The sequence below is a fragment of the Sus scrofa genome, chromosome 13 (assembly GCF_054392235.1).
Source record: "Sus scrofa isolate SSC_HxYL_T2T_F1_AM1 chromosome 13, Sscrofa_HxYL_maternal_Yorkshire_Landrace_v2.0, whole genome shotgun sequence".
Lineage (NCBI taxonomy): Eukaryota > Metazoa > Chordata > Mammalia > Artiodactyla > Suidae > Sus > Sus scrofa.
Genome location: NC_139395.1, coordinates 94,530,267 through 94,549,733, shown reverse-complemented (window position 1 = coordinate 94,549,733; position 19,467 = coordinate 94,530,267). Strand labels below are relative to the sequence as shown.

The following is a 19,467-nucleotide window of genomic DNA, read 5'->3' as shown; positions in this document are numbered from 1 at the left end:
ATTCCTCAGAAAACTAAACATAGAACTACCATTTGATCCAGCAATCTCACTCCTGGGCATCTATCCAGAGAAAATCATGGCTTGAAAAGACACATGTACTCCAGTGTTCATTACAGCACTATTTTCAATAGCCAAGACAATGGAAACAACCTAAATGTCCATCGACAGAGGAGTGGCTAAAGAAGATGTGGTACCTATACATGATGGAATATTACTCAGCCATTAAAAGGAATGAAATACTGGCATTTTTGGCAACATGGATGGACCTAGAATTTATCATGCTAGGTGGAGTCAGTAAGACAATGAGACACCAACATCAAATGCTATCACTTACATGTGGAATCTAAAAAAGGGACACAATGAACTTCTTTGCAGAACAGATACTGACTCATAGACTTTGAAAAACTTATGGTTTCCAAAGGAGACAGGTTGGGGGATGGAGGGATGTACTGGGGGTTTGGGATGGAAATGCTATAAAATTCGGTTGTGATGATCATTGTACAACTATAAATGTAATGCATTCATTGAGTAATATAAAAAATTATATATTGAAGATATTGATGCAGTGCAGGTAGCTAAAATTTGATAATGCTGGAGAGAAATGGGAAAATTGCTAGAGTGATGTTCTTGAAGAGGCAAGATGAGATGAGGTCAATTGCACAAAGGAAAGGAGTGGCTTTTACTACTAGGAATAAGATATTTCATCTACAAGAACAGGAGGGAAAGCAAAATATATAGTCCCAATGGATTTTGGTGAGATGTAATTTGGGGAACTGGAGAAAATATTTTCTGATTGCTTCTTTTGTGTCAGTGAAAAAGAAGCAAGCTGACTATCCAGGAGATAAAATAATGGATGATATATTAAGAGGTCTGCAGAGAGAATAGAAAGCACGTGATATTCACCTAAAAGAGTGAATGGAGTAAAGCAACATAGTAAGATCAGTGGGCAGCATTAGGAGCCCACCTGATGTGAATGATCATGAATATAAGGTGAGACCAGTCAATGGGGTGAGGCTTTTTCTCCAGCCCTCTTTAGCTGCAAAAGTCCAGACAGAGAGTAGCAGATATATCAACTAGGAAAGCAGGAAAAAGGAAAGGGAGATGAATACATAAACATGAGTAAGACTGATATCAAAGAAAGTACTGCTTATGTTTTCTCTAAGAGTTCTATGGTTTCAGATCCTCCATTGAAGTCTTTAATGCATTGCGAGTTGACTTTTGTGTATAGTGTGAGACAGTAGTGGTCTAGTTTCATTTTTTTGCATATGACTATCCAATTTTCCCAACATCACTTATTGAAGAGACTATCCTTTATCCATTGTATGCTCTTTGCTCCCTTGCCACAAATTAATTATCCATTTATGTGTGGGTTTATTTACAGGTTCTTAATTATGTTCCATTGATATATGTATCTAATTTTCTACAAATACCATGCTGTTTTGATTACTTTGACTTTACAAGTTTTTAAATCAGCCTTGTTCTTTTTTTTTTTTTTTTTTTTGTCTTTTTTGTCTTTTCAGGGCCACACCCACGGCATATGGAGGTTCCCAGGCTAGGGGTCTAATCAGAGCTATAGCTGCCGGCCTACACCACAGCCACAGCAATGCCAGATCTGATATCAAAGAAAGTACTGCTTATGTTTTCTGTGACCTACGCCACAGCTCACAGCAATGCCGGATCCTTTACCCACTGAGAAAGGCCAGGGATCAAACCTGCAACATCATGGTTCCTAGTCGGATTCGTTTCCACTGTGCCATGACGGGAACTCCCCAGCCTTGTTCTTTTTTTTAATCAGGTTTGCTTTCACTATTCAGGGTCCCTTATGGTTTCTGTGAATTTAAGCATATTTTATTCTGGAGTTCCCATAGGCCAGCAGCAACAGCTCCGATTAGACCCCTAGCCTGGGAACCTCCATGTGCCATGAGTGTGGCCCTCAAAAAGACCAAAAAATATATATATATTTTATTCTATTTTTGTGAAAAATGTCCTTGGGGTTTTGATTGGGATTGCCCTGAATCTGTAGATTGCTTTAGGTAACATGGACATTTGAACATTGTTATTTCTTCCAATCCATGAGCACAGAATGCCTTTCCACTTATTTGTCTCCTCAGGCAAGGGAAACACAAGCAAAATAAACAAACAGAACTACATCAAACTAAAAAGCTTCCAGACAGCAAAGGAAATCAGTAACAAAATGAAAAGAGAACCTACCTAACAGAAGAAGATATTTGCAAATACTATATCCAATAAAAGATTAATAGCCAAAACATAGAAAGAACTCACAACTCAACAATGACTAAAAACCAAACAACCTGATTAAAAAACGGGTAAAGGACATTTTCCAAAGAAGACGTAGATGGCCAACAGGCACATGAAAAGATGTTCAACATTACTAAGTATAGATTGATGCAAATCAAAACCACAATGTCTTGGAGTTCCCATTGTGGCTCAGCAGGTTAAGAAACCAACTAGAATCCATGAGGATGTGGATTCAATCCCTGGCCTCTCTCACTAGGTTAAGGACCTGATGTTGCCACAAGCTGCAGCATGAGTCACAGATGCAGCTCCAATCTGCTGCTACTGTGGTACAGGCCAGCAGCTACGGCTCCAATTCAACCCCTAGCCTGGGAAATTCCATGTGCCATGGGTTGTGGCCCTAAAAAGGCAAAAAAACACAATGTCTTAGAGTCTATATTTCTTAAAGTCTATTTTGTCTGGTATGAGTATTGCTAATCCAGCTTTATTTTGATTTTTATTTCATGGAATACCTTTTACCATCCCATCACTGTCGGTATATATGTGTCTTTAGATTTGAAGTGATTCTCTTGTATGCAGCATATATATGTCTTGTTTTTGTATCTATTCAACTGCTCTAGGCTTTTTTTTCAAAGCAAAACCTTTTATTGAAGTACAGTTGATTTACAATGTTGTATTAGTTTCAGGTGTACAGCAAAGCGATTACAGTTATATGTGTTCTATATTCTCCTTCAGATTATTTTCCATTATAGGTTATTACAATATATTGAATATAGTATAGTTCCCTGTGCCATATAGTAGATCCTTGTTTATCTATCACCCTAAGTCTTTTGATTGGTAAAGTAATTACTGATGTGTATGCTCATATTGACATTTTATTAATAGTTTTGGTGTTGTTTTATACTTCTTTTCTTCCCCTTTCTTCTTCTTTTATTCTTTCCTCTTGTGATTTGATATTATCTTTAGTGTTATATTTGATTCCTTCCTTTTTTTGTTGTTGTTGTTTTTTTTTTTTTTTTGTCCACACCCCCTGGCATGTGGAAGTTCCCTGGGCCAGGGATCGAATTTGCACCACATAGCAACTGAAGCCACTGCAGTGACAACACCAGACCTTTAACTCACTGCACCACAAGAGAATGCCTCCTTTCTTTTCTTCACATGTGTATCTATTACAGGTTCTTGGTTTGTGGATACCACAAAGTTTATATGCAATTGTTTTAAATTGCTAGTCTCAAATTTCAAATTCATTTTGACAACCCTGCAGCATTCATACTCTCCTCCCATCATGATTTGTTTCATGGTTTTTTTTTTCTTTTTTGGCCATCCCATAGCACATGGAGTTCCTGGGCCAGGAATCAGACCCAAGCTGCAGTTCTGACTTATGCCGTAGCTGCAGCAACAACAGATCCTTAACCCACTGTGCCAAAACAAGGATCAAACCTGTGTACCAGCAAGGCAGAGACACCGATTATCCTGTTGCATCACAGCAGTAACTCCTTATGATTACTGTTTCTGACATCATATTTTACATCTAATTGTTTTGCATGCCCCCAAACTGCTTATTGTAGATATACATGATTTTACCACTGGGGGTTTTAAACCTCCTACTAGCTTTGTACGTGGTTGATTTTTTTTTATCTTTACTGTATTTTTTTATCTCTCCTAAGAAAAGGGAAATATAAGCAAAAACAAACAAGTGAGACTTAATTAAACTTAAAAGCTTTTGTACAACTAAGGAAACCATCAACAAAATTAAAAGATAACCACTAAATGAGAGAAAATATTTACAAATGAAATAACCAATAAAAGGTTGATATCAAAGATATATAAACAGCTCATACAATTCAATAACAACAAGAAAAATGATTAAAAATGAGCAGAAGACTTCACAAGACATTTTTCCAAAGAATATGGTTGGCTAACAGGGACATGAAAAGATGCTCAACACAACTAACCATCAGAGAAATACAAATAAAAACAGCTGTGAAATATCACCTAATACCTCTCAGAATATCTAACATCAAAAAGACTACAAATAACAAATGTTGGATAGGTTGTGGAATAAAGGGAACCCTTCTACACTGTTGGTGGGGATGTAGTTTGGAGCAGCCACCATGGAAAACATTATGGCAGTTCCTCAAAAAACTAAAAATAGAACTACCATATGATGCAGCAATCCTACTCCTTAGTATATATTAAAACAAAATGAAAACCTTATTTTGAAAAGATACATGTACCCAAATGTTCACAGCAGCATTATTTACATTAGCTAAGATATGGAACAAACTTAGTGTCCATCAACAGATGAATAGATGAATGGCTAAAGAAGATATGATGTGATACATACATACACACATATATGTAGTGGAATACTATTTAGCATAAAAAAGAATGAAATTTTGTTATTTGAAGTAACATTGATGGACTTAGAGGGTATTATTCATAGTGAAATAAGTCAGACAGAAAAAAACAAATACTGTCATGTTACCACTTAAATGTACAATCCAGAAAATAAAACAAACTAGTGAATATAAACAAAAAAGAAACAGATTCACGGATATAGAGAACAAACTAGTGGTTACCAATGGGAAGAGGCAAGGTAAGGGATTAAGAGACATAAACTACTATGTATAAAGTACCTAAGCTACAAGGAATATAGCCAATATTTTCTAATAACTATAAATGGGACATAATCTTTAGAAATTATTAAGCACTATGTTGTATACCTTAAACTTATATAATATGGCAAATCAACTATACCTAAATTTAAAAAACTAAAAAAAAACCACAATGAGGTATCACTTCATGCCAGTTAGAATGGCTTTTATCAAAAAGGCAAGAAATAGCAAGTGTTGGTGAGTTATGTGGAGAAAAGTGAGCCCTCATACACTGTTGCTGAGAATGTAAGTTGGTATAGCCACTATGGAAAACGGTATGAAGATTCCTTAGAAATTTAAAAATAGAACTACCATATGATCCAGCTATCCTACTTCTGGGTATTTATCCAAATAATATGAAAACACTAATTTGAAAAGACATGTGCACCTCCATGTTCATCGCAGCATTATTTACCATTGTGAAGATACAGAGACAACTTAAGCACCCAGCAATGAATGAATGGATAAAGAAGATGTGACATACAATGTATAAAATATAGATATAGCTATAGATAGCCATAGAAAAAAATGATATCAGGAGTTCCCGTCATGGTGCAGTGGAGGTGAATCTGACTAGGAACCATGAAGTTGTGGATTTGATTCCTGGCCTCGCTCAGTGGGTTAAGGATCTGGTGTTGCTGTGTGTGAGCTGTGGTGTAGGTCGCAGACACAGTTGGGATCCTGCATTGCTGTGGCTGTGACATAGGTTGGCAGCTACAGCTCTGTTTCAACCCCTAGCCTGGGAACCTCCACATGCTGCAAGTGTGGCTTTAAAAAGCAAAAAAGAAAAAGAGGAAATCAGAGTTCCATTGTGGTGCAGAGGGTTAAGAACACAAGTAGTATCCATGAGGAAGGGTTGGATCCCTGGCCTTGCTCAGTGGGTTAGGGATCTGGCATTGCTGCAAGCTGCGTCATAAGTTGCAGATGCAGCTCAGATCCCATGTTGCTATAGGCTAGCAGCTGCAGCTCCAATTAGATGCCCAGTCTAGGAACTTCCATATACCAGAGATGAGGCCCTAAAAAGAAAAAGAAAAAAGATTAAATCTCTTTCCATTTGAAACAACATGGATAGACACTGATAGTATTATGCTAAGTGAAATAAGTCAGATGGAGAAAGCCAAATGCCATATGACTTCACATATGCACAGGATATAAAAAACAAACAAACACACAAAATAAAACATAGATACAGAGAAGAGAGTAGTGGCTACCAGAGGGGAAGTGGTGGGGAGAGGATGAAGTGGGTAAAAGGGATCAACTGTATGGTGAATATACAAACTAAATCTTTGGCGGTAAGCATGCTGTAGTGTGTACAGAAGTGGAAATACAATGTTGTCCACATGAAACTTATATAATGTTATAAACCAATGTTCCCTCCATTAAAAAATAGTTTTTTTAAAAAAGAAAAAGATATAGGAGTTCCCATCGTGGTTAATATGACTAGCATCCATGAGGACACAGGTTCAATGCCTGGCCTTGCTCAGTGGGTTAACGATCCGGTGTTGCCGTGAGCTGTGGTGTAGGTTGCAGACGCGGCTCGGATCCAGCGTTGCTGTGGCTCTGGCATAGGCCGGTGGCTACAGCTCCGATTGGACCCCCAGCCTGGGAACCTCCATATGCCGCGGGAGCAGCCCAAGAAATAGCAAAAAGACAAAAAAAAAAAATTGTGATTGTAGAGGGGTCACAATTTAGAGTAATTGTTACTGAATCAGTTTTATTTGCCCCACACAGCAAGACAAACTCTGAGATGCTGAGGTGTGTAGCAGAAAAAAAGGTTTATTCACAAGGCAGCAAGTGAAGAAACAGGAGAACAAATCTCAAATCTGTCTCCCCAAGGGCAAGAGGCAAGGGATATTTATGAGATGAAGAAGTAAGATGCCCTGAGGTTCAGGGACCATGGGGAAAGATGACTGGAATAAACAAAAAGGTGAGTTATCATCATTCTGGCCAGCTGCAACTAAGCTACAGGTTTCTTCATAGGATGCATGTTCAGAAAATGGTGGCATTTGCATGTTCTGAGGATAGCGTTTTGCCCTTCAGCACCAAAAGGTCACCAATCAGACACTCTAGCATGCCCAGGGAGAGGGTCAGTAGTCACAACCAGTCTTAACCAGCTATAGTTCAAACTGGATAATAACTCACTCCAAGTTTCAGAAAAACAACTTGGGTAAACATCTAAAGACTTTTATGGAGAAATACTATCTATGGGGATTGTGAAGGGTCTTGTAACTTACTGTTTAGGTTGCATGATGCTTGGAGGATATGCAAGTTTTTGTAAAAACAGTTAAAGTGAGCTTGATCGGTAAAGGCAGTTTACAGTTTACCATTATTAAGTTATCATTTAATGAATCTAACTGATGACTCACATCGATTTCATAACAAGGTTAAGAGTATGCTTCAATGAGGTAGGAAAGAGAACAAAAAACTGTTGAAGGGGAAGAGAATTCAGAAGCCAAGATTTGGATAAAGAAGGAATCCATGAGATTACTAAAATCACCACAAATTGCAACAGATAAGTCGAGCGCTAAAGTCTTCAAAGGCTATGATAGAGACTTTGCTACTGGTACATTTGATAAATGACTGATATGTAGTATGACTGAGCCCCAATTTTTTAAAACAATATTACATTTAATTACATATTGTGGCAAGACCATAAAGCCAAGAAGAGAGCGATGAGATAGAAAGTGAAGAAAGTCATTTCAAATAAAATGTTCAGCAGTGGCCTTTTTGAAAGGTACTCTCTGAGTTGGTCTCTGAAGAAGAAGGTACCAGCACTGCATACAGCTAGAGGAAGAAAGAGTTGAAATAAATTTTTAAGTTAAAATAATTTTTAAGTAAAAAATGTTTAACTTCTTTAAGTTAAAAAAATGTTTTAAGTTAGAGAGTTCCCTTCGTGGCTCAGTGGTAATGAATCTTACTAGTATGCATGAGGATGCAAGTTTGATCCCTGGCCTTGCTTAGTGGGTTGAGGATCCAGTGTAGCTGTGAGCTATGGTATAGATCACAGACGCGGCTCGGATCTGGCATTGCTGTGGCTCTGGCATAGGTCAGTGGCTACAGCTCTGATTCGACCCCTAGTCTGGGAACCTCCATTAGCCATGGGTGTGACCCTAAAAAAAATGTTCAAGTTAACATTTCAAGGAATTAGATATAAGGATGGATAATAAAGTATATGAAAAAAAATGATCTACTTTGCTTGGTAATCAGAAATGCAAAATGAATCACAATGAAATAGAATTTAACTATACCAGGTTTGAAAAGAGTTAAGAGTCTATTAATAAGAAATGTTTCCAAGGATGTAGTGAAATTCATACATACTCTGCTCACAAGGATATAAAGTTTGAAAAATATTTTGGAAAAAAGAAGAGGGATAATCATTACCTATTAATTTGAAAAGGCACACATAGGACCAATTAGCAATCCACTCGTAGATGTATACAATAAATATATTTAACAATCTATGGTTTAAAACTAGGTAAGTTTGCATTTGATGCCTTCATCTAACACAAACTAGGTATATATTTAATTTTTGAAAATTTACCCGACCACTCTGAGCTTCAGGTGTTGTGAAGACTAAAAAATATCATTTTTGGAACTCCCATTGTGGCTCAGTGGGTTAAAAATCCTAATTAGTATCGATAAGGATGTGGGTTCGATCCCTGGCCTTGTTCAGTGGGTTAACGATCCAGCATTGCCATGAGCTGTGGTATAGATCACAGATTCGGCTCAGATCTGGTGTTGCTGTGGCTGTGGCACAGGCTGGCAGCTGCAGCTCCAAATCAACCCCTAGCCTGGGAACTTCCATATGCCACAGATGCAACCTTAAAAAGACAAAAAATAAAATAGAAAATTAAAAAATACATCATTTTTTTTTCAAAAAGGGCAGGAGGAAACTTTTTCAGGTCATAGGTATATTTATGGCATTTATTGCGGTGATGGTTTCACAACTGTATACTTATCTGCAAACTCAAGTCATACACATTAAATATGTACAGCTTTTTGTATGTCATCATACTTCAACAAAGTTTTGGGCTTTCTTTTAAGAAAAAGATCATTTCCCCACAGCTCACATCATTCTGAATGGTGAAAAGCTAAAAGGATCTCTGCTAAGATCAGGAGCAAGACAAGGATGTCCACTCTCACCACTCTTATTCAACATAGTTTTAGAATTACTAGCCATGGATATGAGAGAAGAAAGAGAAATGAAAGGAGTCCTAATTACAAAAGAAGTAAAATGTCACTGTTTGCAGATAGCATGATACTATACATTGAAAATCCTAAATGCTACCAGAAAACTACTAGAGCTCATCAATGAATTCAGAAAAATTGCGGGATACAAAATTGATACACAGAAATCTCTTGCATTCCTATACACTAAAAACAAAAGATCAGAAAGAGAAATTAAGGAAACAATCCTAATTACCATCTATTCAAAAAGAATAAAATACCTAGGAATAAGCCTACCTAAAGAGGCAAAGGACCTGTGCTCTGAAAACTATAAGATGCTGATGACAGAAATCATAACACACGCAGATGGAAAGAAATACCATGCCCTTGGATTGGAAGAAACAAAATACTGTAAAGTGACTATACTACCAAATGCAATCTACAGATTCAATGCAATCCCTACCAAAGTGCCAATGGCATTTTTTCACAGAACTATAATTAAAAATTTTAAATTTGTATGGAAACGCAAAAGACCCCAAATAGCCAAAGCAATCTCGAAAAAGAAAAAGAGAACTAGAGAAATCAGGGTCCCTGACTTCAGATGATACTACAAAATTACAGCTATCAAAACAGTATTGTACTTGCATAAAAGCAGAATTATAGGTCAGTAAGACTGGATAGAAAACCCAGAGATAAACCCATGCATCTCTGTCAACTAATCTATGAAAAAAGGAGGTGTGAATATACACTGTAAAAGGACAGTCTTTTTAATAAGTTGAACTGGGACAACTGGACAGCTGTATATAAAAGAATGAAATTAGAATATTCTCAAACACCATACACAAAAATAAACTCAAAATGGATTAAAGGCATAAATGTAAGGCCAGATACTATAAAACTCCTAGAGGAAAACATAGACAGAACACTCTTTGATATAAATCACAGCAATATCCTTTTTTATCTACCTCCTAGAGAAATAAAAATAAAGCAAAAATAAGCAAATGGGACTTAAACTAAAAGCTTTTGCACAGCAAAGGAAACCATGAAAAAAAGAAAGAAAAGAAAACCCACAAAATGGGAGAAAACCTCTACAAATGAACTTAGTGACAAAGGTTTAATCTCCAAAATATACAAACATCTCATGCACTTTGTATCAAAAAATAAAACCTAATGAAAAAATGGTCAAAAGGTCTAAACAGACATTTCTCCAGAGAAGACAGACAGATGGCCAAAAAGCACATGAAGAGATGCTCAACATAACCAATTTATTAGAAAAAAGCAAATCAAAACTGCAATGAAGGAGTTCACTGGTGGTTCAGCAGGGTTTGATCCCTACCACCACCCAGGAACTTCTGCATGCCACTGGCACAGCCAAGAAAGCAAACAAACAACAACTAAAAAAAAAAAAAAACTTACAATGAAGTTATCACTGCATAGCAGTCAGAATGGACATCATCAAAAAGTCCACAAACAATAAATGCTGGAAAAGGTGTGGAGAAAAAGGAGCGCTCCTACACGGTTGGTGGGAATGTATATTGGCACAGCCACTACAGAAAACACCATGGAAGTTTCCCAAAAAACTAAAAATAGAGCTGCCGTATGATCTAGCAATTCTACTCCTGGGCATATATCTGGACAAAATCATAATTCAAAAAGATACATGCAGCTCAATATTCACTGCAGCATTATTTATAATAGCCAAGACATGGAAGCAACCTAAATGTCCATTAACAAAGGAATAAATAAGGAAGATGTGGAATATTAGAATATACTCAGCCATAGAGTCTTAGCCATAAAAAAGAATGAAATAATGCCATTTGCAGTAACATGGATGCACCTAGAGATTATCATACTAAATAAAGGAAGTCAGACAGTGAAAGACAAATATCATATGGTATCACTTATATGTGGAATCGAATTTTGACATTATACAAAAGAACTTATTTCCAAAACAGAGACTCACAGATTTCAAAATTAAATTTATGGTTGCCAAAGAGGGAATTCTGCGTATGGATAAATTAACAGGTTGTAGTTAACATAGACATACTACTATATATAAAATGGATAAATAACAAGGACCTACTGTACACCACAGAGAAATCTACTCAATATTCTGTAATATGGGTAAAGAATATGAAAAAGAATGGATATATGTATATGTGTAACTGATTCACTTTGCTGTACATCTGAAACTAACACAACATTGTAAGTAAATCATACTCCAATTTTTAAAAATCTTTTTAAAAGAAAAGGATCATTTTTTAAAACAGTAGAATGTTGGACATATAATAAATATTCAATAAAACGATTTATTTATACTAAGATTGTTTTAATTTTATAGCAGCTTTAGTCTTCAGGAACAAACTGCCACATATATTTTACTTAACATTAAGACAGAACTTTGAAATCAATATTTTCCATTTACTCCGAAATGAAGGGCTAAGCGTTAAAGATATTACATGGAACACTTAGGTGGGTCTGTTTATGTTGCCAGGAGTGGTCCATTTGAGTGGTATTTTCTCTAGAATGCCCGAAATCAAAGGAAACCGTGAGCCCTAAAGGCGAGTAATATTTAAAGTTCCATTATCAAAGTATCTTCTCTAAAAGTGAGATACACAAGTACTCTGCCCCCTGGAGGACTACGAAAGCATTTCCCTACTATGACCTACCAACCACAGCCCTGGCTATTGGGCATCGCAGATACCGCGATTTCTAGGAGGCGGAGCCTCCGAGGGGGCGGGGCATAGCATGATATTTTGCGACTTGGGTTCCACTGGCGTCGCTTGCAATATCTTCGGCCGTCTGGTGCGCAGACAAATCAGCGTGAAGAGCTGAAGATTCGAACGCAGGAGGCCCAGACCAGCGCCACACGCGCGGCTCCCCCAGAAGCCTGGACTGTGGGACTCCAGAGAGGCGGCCGCGGAGCTCCGAGGATTTGCCTCGCATCGCGGCGTCCTGCGCCCCAGCCGCTTGCCTCACCTGTCGCTGAGACCTGTCAGGGCGTGCAGGTCGAGCCCCTCGTCGTCCTGTGCCAGGCCCCGGAGACGCCTTTAGGTCGAGGTGATGGGCAGCCGGCCCCGCAGCCCCAGCGCCTACCCTGCGGACTGGTGGGCACCAGAGTCCGGAAGACAGGGCCTTACCAAGCGCCGCCGACCCGCGGAGCCCGCAGGCCCCGAGTCCGTGTCCGAGGCGCCGCCCTGCCCGGACAACAGGACAGAGCCCGCGGCCGCGCTCACCTCGGTGGTGGTCCTGGCCGCCGGCTGTGCCCTGCATCTGGCCCTGGACAACGTCGACGTGGTGCTGGAGCCGGAGCCCACGTCCGTGCTGCAAGTGTCTCTGGGAGATCGCACCCTCATTCTAGTCCCCGAGGCCCTCCTGGGCTCGGGCGTCGAATGCCCAGGAGAACAGAATCTGACAGAGGGCGCTTTCCTGAGCGCTCCCGGAGAGTCTCTGGCCCTGGGGGAGGGATTCTTCTGCGCAGCTGTCCCAGAGATAGCCTGCCAAGAAGAGGCCAATGAGGAGGACTCGGACACCGAGTTTCTGTCGCCTGCGATGGATGCTGCAGCCGGCTCAGTCCCTGGGCTGTGCAGTCTCGACGTTGCAAGGCGTTTGACTTGGGCGTCGGGCCCCAACGCGCAGGCCTTTGACTCAGAGCCCTCACTTCCGACCCCCATCTTTAGTCCAGAGAGGCGCTCTCCTCCCCAAGACTACAGCCTGGACTTGCACCTTCCAGAACCCTCCTCCGACTCACCACTCCAACCTCTACCTCCCTCTCCGAGTCCAGGTCCACACGAGCGCCCCCAACGCCCTCATGGTCCTGCGCGCAAGGCCCGGAAATGCCTGTTCCCAGAATGAACTGCACCCTACTACACACACACACACACACACCCACACCCACACATACACACTTCTGGATACCATCCTGGAGGCCCAATGGATTAGCCAGCGTCCTGAATGTCCTACAGCCCAGAAATTAAGCACTTCTTGTGCTAACAATTCCTTTTTCCCTCCAGACTTCTATTCCAGGAGAAGAGGTCAGGAAGAGAAAGCAGATTCTAGACCTCATCTTTGAAATTGAAAATGGAATACCAGACAACGTGTTTTCAGACGTCTGGATCTTTACAAGATCATTCTCATGCCTCTCCATTTTTCCTAGTTTCACATCAGTTATTTTCCCTCCTATTTCTCCCCAAACCAAGAAATTGCCAGATTTCTCATTCTGTGAGGTTTTTTTTTTTTTTTTTTACATGCTTTCTCATGAATTTATAGACTTAAAGCCATGGCTTTTCTCTTTCTTGGTGTGCCAAGCTCCTTTCCTGGAAAACTGCAAAACAGTATAATGGTTACTATACATAATAGTATGATGTTTGTTCATAGCTTCCTCTTAAACTGAGGACATTCTCTTCCAGTCAGTTCATTTTTCATTACAAATAAATGTTGGATTTTTATCAGATATTTTCAGCATGCATTAGGATGTGCATTTTTTTTAAATCTGTTCATCTGTTGATTCTGACAGATGGACTGATATAAAATGTTTGATTCCTGCTATTCCACATTATTTAAAAGTTTTAAATTCTACCCTGAGTTTTTTCTTATGTAAATCAAACCTCTAACTTTTAAAAAATTAATTTTTTACCATATTTGCTTCACTTTTTTTTTTTTAGGTCTGCACCCGGGCTAGGGGTCTAATCAGAGCTGCAGCTGCCAGTCTGCACTACAGCCACAGCAATGCCAGATCCAAACTGCATCTGAGACCTATACCAAAGCTCGGGTCAGTGCCAGATCCTTAACCCACTGAGCAAGGCCAGGGATCGAACCCCCATCTTCATGGGTACTAGTCAAGTTCTTAACCAGCTGAGCCACAACGAGAATTCCTGCTTCACATTTTTATTAAAGAGATAAAATCTACTGGTAAAGCTGAAGTCGACAAGATCATTTCCTCTTTTTAAACATCAATACTCTTCTCTACCTTTTTATTCTTATATTCCACTCTCAAAGTCTAGCTGTGATTTTCTTCTTGTTGAAGAATATCCTTTAATAGTTCTTTTCACTATATCCTATGTGTGGTAAACTATCTTGGTTTTGAAAACCTCAACATGTTTTTGTGTGGTGCACTCTCTTAGTCTTAAATGTCTGCAAGTGTTTTATTATATACCCATTCTTAATTCTAAAATGATATTTAAGTCCTTTATAGATATTACTCCATTGTTCTGCCTTTTTTTGTTATTGTTGCAGGCAAGAGGTCTCTTGCCAATCAAGTCGTTATTTCTTTTATATCTGATTGTTTATTTTAGCATATTTTATTTTTAAATTAATTTAATTTTCATTGACATATAGCTGATTTACATTGTTGTGTTCATTTCTGGTGTATAGCAAAACGATTCAGTTTTTATATGTATGTGTATATATACATAAATATATATATTCTTTTCCATTATGCTTTATTACAAGACATTGAATATAGTTTCCTGTGCTATACAGTAAGACCTTGTTGTTTATCCCATATATAATAGGATGCTAATCCCAAACTCTCACCCACCCATACCCCTTCCCCTTGGGAACTACAAGCCTGTTCTCTATGTCTATGAGTCTGTTTCTGTTTCATAGATAAATTCACTTATGTAATATTCTAAATTCCACGTATAAGTTATATCATATGATATTTGTCTTTCTTTGACTTACTTAGTTCAGTAATCTCTAGGTCCACTGCAAGTGGAATTACTTTATTCTTTTTATGGCTGAGTTTTATTCCATTGTATACATCTTTTTATTTTTGTATTTTTATTAAAGTATAGCTGATTTACAGTATTGTGTTGATTTCTACTATGCAGAATAGTGACCCAGTCATACATACATATACATTCTTTTTCTTGCACTATCTTCCATCTTGTTCTAGCCCAATAAACTGGATATAGATACTACATCTTCTTTATCCCTTCCTCTGCTGATGGACATTTATGTTGCTTCCATGTCTTGGCTATTGTAAATAGTGCTGCTGTGAACACAGGGGTGCATGTATCTTTTCAAATTAATATGCTCAAGAGTGATTTCTGGATCATATGGCAACTCTATTTTTTATTTTTTTGGCCACATCTGTTCCCAGGCCAGGGACCAAATCTGAGCTGAAGCTGAAACCTGTGCCACAGCTGTGCAAAACCAGATCCTTAACCTACTGCACTGGGCTGGGGATCAAACCTACACCTCAGCAGCTACTCCAGGCACTTCAGAGACAAAGCCAGATCCTAAACCTACCGTGCCACAGAGAGAACTCCAGGCAACTTTAAGTTTTTTGAGGCACCTCCATACTGTTTTCCATAGTGGCTACACCAATTTACATTCCCACCAACAGTGTGGGAGGGTTTCCTTTTCTCCACACCTCCAGCATTTGTTATTTGTAGACTTTTTAATAACAGCCATTCTGATTGGTGTGAAGTGGTTCCTCACTGTAGTCTTGATTTGTATTTCTCTGATAATTAGTGGTGATGAGCATCTTTTTGTGCGCCTATTTGCCATCTGTGTGTCTTCTTTGGCAATATGTCTATTTAGGTTTTCTGTCCACTTTTTGCTTGAGTTTGTTTTTGTTGTTGTTACTGAGTTTGTAAGAGCTATCTGTAAATTTTGGAAAATAATCGCTTGTCAGTTACATCATTTGCAAATATCTTCTCCCATTCCATAGGTTATATTTTCATTTTGTTTATGGTTTTGTTTGCTATACAGAACTTTATAAGTTTGATTAGGTCCCATTTGTTTATTTTTGCTTTTATTTCTATTGCCTTGGAAGACCAACCTAAGAAAATATCTGCATGATTTATGTCAGAGAATGTTTTGCCTATGTTCTCCTCTATGAGTTTATGGTATCATATCTTGCATTTCAGTCTTTAAGCCATTTTGAGTTTATTTTTGTGTATGGTGTGAGGGAGTGTTCTGACTTCATTGACTTACATGCAGTTGTCAAGCTTTCCCAGCATCACTTGCTGAAAAGATTATCTTTTTCCCATTTTATATTCTTGCCTCCTTTGTCAAAGATTAATTAACTACAGTTGTGTGGGTTTATTTCTGAGCTCACTATTCTTTTCCATGGATCCATATGTCTATTTTTGTGCTAATATCATGCTGTTTTGATTCCTATAGCTTTGTAGTATTGTCTGAAGCCTGGGAGGGTTATGCTTCAAACTTTGTTCTTTTTCCTCAGAATTGCCTTGGCAATTCTGGGTCTTTTATGGTTCCATATAACTTTTTGGATTATTTGTTCTAGTTCTATGAAAATTATCAGGGGTAATTTGATAGGAATCTCATTAAACACAGCTCTGGGTAGTATGGCCATTTTAACAATATTAATTTTTCCGATCCAAGAGCATGGGCTATCTTTCCATTTCTTTGACTCATCTTCAGTTTTCTTTATCAATGTTTTATAGTTCTCAATATATGTCTTTCACATCCTTGGTCAGGTTTATTCCTAAGTAATTTTTTGCATTTTAACACATTTGAAAACACTTCTTTTCCTTTGGCATCCTACAGTTTTACTGTAATATATCTAGGGGTAGAATATATTTTTATTTTGCTTGATGGAATTTGGTTAACTAACAATATGAGAAATTATCTCTTGCCTGGATGTCCACAAAATCTTAGGCTCTATCTACTGCAATTAATCCACACATCCCCATGTCTGTAAATCCAATCAGAAAAATAATAGCAGTGCTCACTCAATCTCTCATGACTCTTAACATCTTCATATCTTGTATATATGCCTTGTATATATGCCCAGTTTCAGTGTGTCATTCATTGATCAACCACAGGTAGAACCTTCAAATAGTGGTCAGTGCCTCTTCAACTTTTGATAATTGGCAGCTTTATTTATTCTTTGACTTTTCATCAAGTTTCCATATCCTGTTTATACTTCTATTATACTTCTATAAAAAATGTTTTTACTTCAAAGATTTTTTTCAAGATTTTACTTCCTTTTTCTTCTTTCAAACCTTCCCCACTTAGTACGTTTTGTTTCATGGATACTATTCCATCCTTTTCATTTTGAAATTTTTTAAACATTAAATAATGGCTCCATGAACTCAATTTCCTCAAGGTAAAACCTCCTACTATTTCTTTTTGTCACGCTGGATTTCCCCATATGCTTGGTAATTTCATTGGTGGGTGCCTTTTGAGTAGAATTCATCTTCTTTATCCCAGGGTTATAATTTTTATGTTTCCATTTCCTAATGGACTGCAACTTAGCACCAAGGCTTTTGGAACTCTGGGAAATCCAAGCAATTACAGATCACAAATCACAACTGGCCATTCCCAGTTTCAGTGTGTCATTCATTGATCAACCACAGGTAGAACCTTGAAATAGTGGTCAGTGCCTCTTCAACTTTTGATAATTGGCAGTGGGCTGATTTTCAGCCCCCTCAAAGGAAAAGACATCCCAGTTACCATTATATATTTTAGTCTCAGTGACAACAGTACATCAAAATATCAGCTGTCCATTCAGAGACCGTATTATCTACTCTATCTCTGGCCCCTGAAAGTTTGTGGCTTTATTTGAAAGTAAATGTATATTTAATATGGCTTAGTATTTCCTATCATTGCTCTATACCTCCATAGACAGAATCCCTGTACTACCGTCTTGTCCAAAATTTCCCCAACAGTTCAACAATCTGTCCTTAGCCCCATAACATAGCAATTAATCAGACACAAGTCCCAGTATAACTATCTGATTATTGTGAAGACAGAAGATGGCCCTGTTTGCAAAACTATGTCATCTATTGCAAGAGCCTCGTAATCTACACTAGAAATAACTGAGGGAACCCATTTTCAGCAACATGTGAACCAAACAGTCCAAAATACCCTCAAGAACAGCATGCTTGAATTTTAACTTTTTTTTTTTTTGTCTTTCTGTCTTTTCATGGCCACACCATGGAGGTTCCCAGGCTAGGGGTCCAGTCAGAGCTGTAGCCACCATCCTACGCCACTGCCACAGCAATGCCGGATCTGAGCCACGTCTGCAACCTACACCACAGCTCACCATAATGCTGGATCCTTAACCCACTGAGCAATATCAGGGATCGAATATGCAACCTCATGGTTCCCAGTTGGATTTGTTTCCACTGCGCCAAGGCGGGAACTCCAAATTTTAATATTTTAAAGGCATATCGCAGCTAGTAAAAATGTAAGAGAAATCTTCCAAAGCCAAAAATGATGACATATCACAGAGAGGAAATTGGATGCTAAAAAAAGAAAGCACATGGGGGTACCTAACATTCTATGATGATTTAGATCTTTGGTTTCCATGGCCCATTTATGTGGGAGAGAAAAGAAAATTCAGTGGTCACATAGTCCTGAAAAAACACTCAAGCTTCCAAAACATACCTCCAATAAGTAATGTAACAAGCCAAAAAAAAAAAACTCATAATACAAAAGGAGATGGGACATAAATGTATCTGTCTCAGACTTGGGCCAGGTAGAATGAAATACAATCTATCAGGGGGTAGGGGAAGCCAACAGTTTAGTTTAAGATATTCTCTGGTAGATGGTTAACCTGTCAAAACAAATTTTCTCTGAAAATACTTATGGCTAAGTATCTCCTCAGAGATGAACTTCCAGTGATTCTAAATTCATAATCCAAAATCAAAGAACACATAAGGAAACAAACCACCTTAAGTAAGAAAAAATGATGAGAAATATCCAAAACAAGGACACGACATATGGAAATTCATGAGCCAGGGATCAAACCCGCTCCATAGCAGTGACCCAAGCTGCAGTAATGACAATGCCAGATCCTTAAACTACGGCACCACCAAGGAACTCCTTAAATAAATTTAATATGATTTGAGGACACAAAAGAGAACCACATAAATGTGGCTAAGAAAAATATAAAAGATATGGGAACTCTAAAAAGGAACTTTAAAAAATTTCTATGGATTAAATACAGAAGCATGTAAGTGAGAAGGTCAATGAATGGGTTAAACACAGTTTAGACAAAATTGAAAATGGAGTCACTTGCAGCAACACAGATGCAACTAGGGATTATCATACTAAGTGAAGTAAGTCAGAAAAAGAAAGACAGGAGTTCCCGTGGTGGTGCAGTGGTTAACGAATCCGACTGGGAACCATGAGGTTTCGGGTTCGGTCCCTGCCCTTGCTCAGTGGGTTAATGATCCGGCGTTGCCGTGAGCTGTGGTGTAGGTTGCAGACGCAGCTTGGATCCCGCGTTGCTGTGGCTCTGGCGTAGGCCAGCGGCTACAGCTCCGATTCGACCCCTAGCCTGGGAACCTCCATATGCCGTGGGAGCAGCCCAAGAAATGGCAAAAAGACAAAAAAAAAAAAAAAAAGAAAAGAAAAGAAAAAGAAAGACAAATACCATATGATATCACTTATATTTAGAACCTAAAAT

General features: G+C 38.5%; 1 protein-coding gene across 1 annotated transcript; it reads left to right on the top strand.

Annotated features, from left to right (window-relative positions):
- Nucleotides 1-8,784: 8,784 nt before the first annotated feature.
- LOC110256523 (proline-rich protein 23C-like) lies at nt 8,785-14,885 on the top strand. The gene has a single exon (XM_021071252.2). The coding sequence runs from the start codon at nt 12,144-12,146 to the stop codon at nt 12,933-12,935; it is 792 nt and encodes a 263-aa protein (XP_020926911.1). The 5' UTR covers nt 8,785-12,143; the 3' UTR covers nt 12,936-14,885.
- Nucleotides 14,886-19,467: the final 4,582 nt, after the last annotated feature.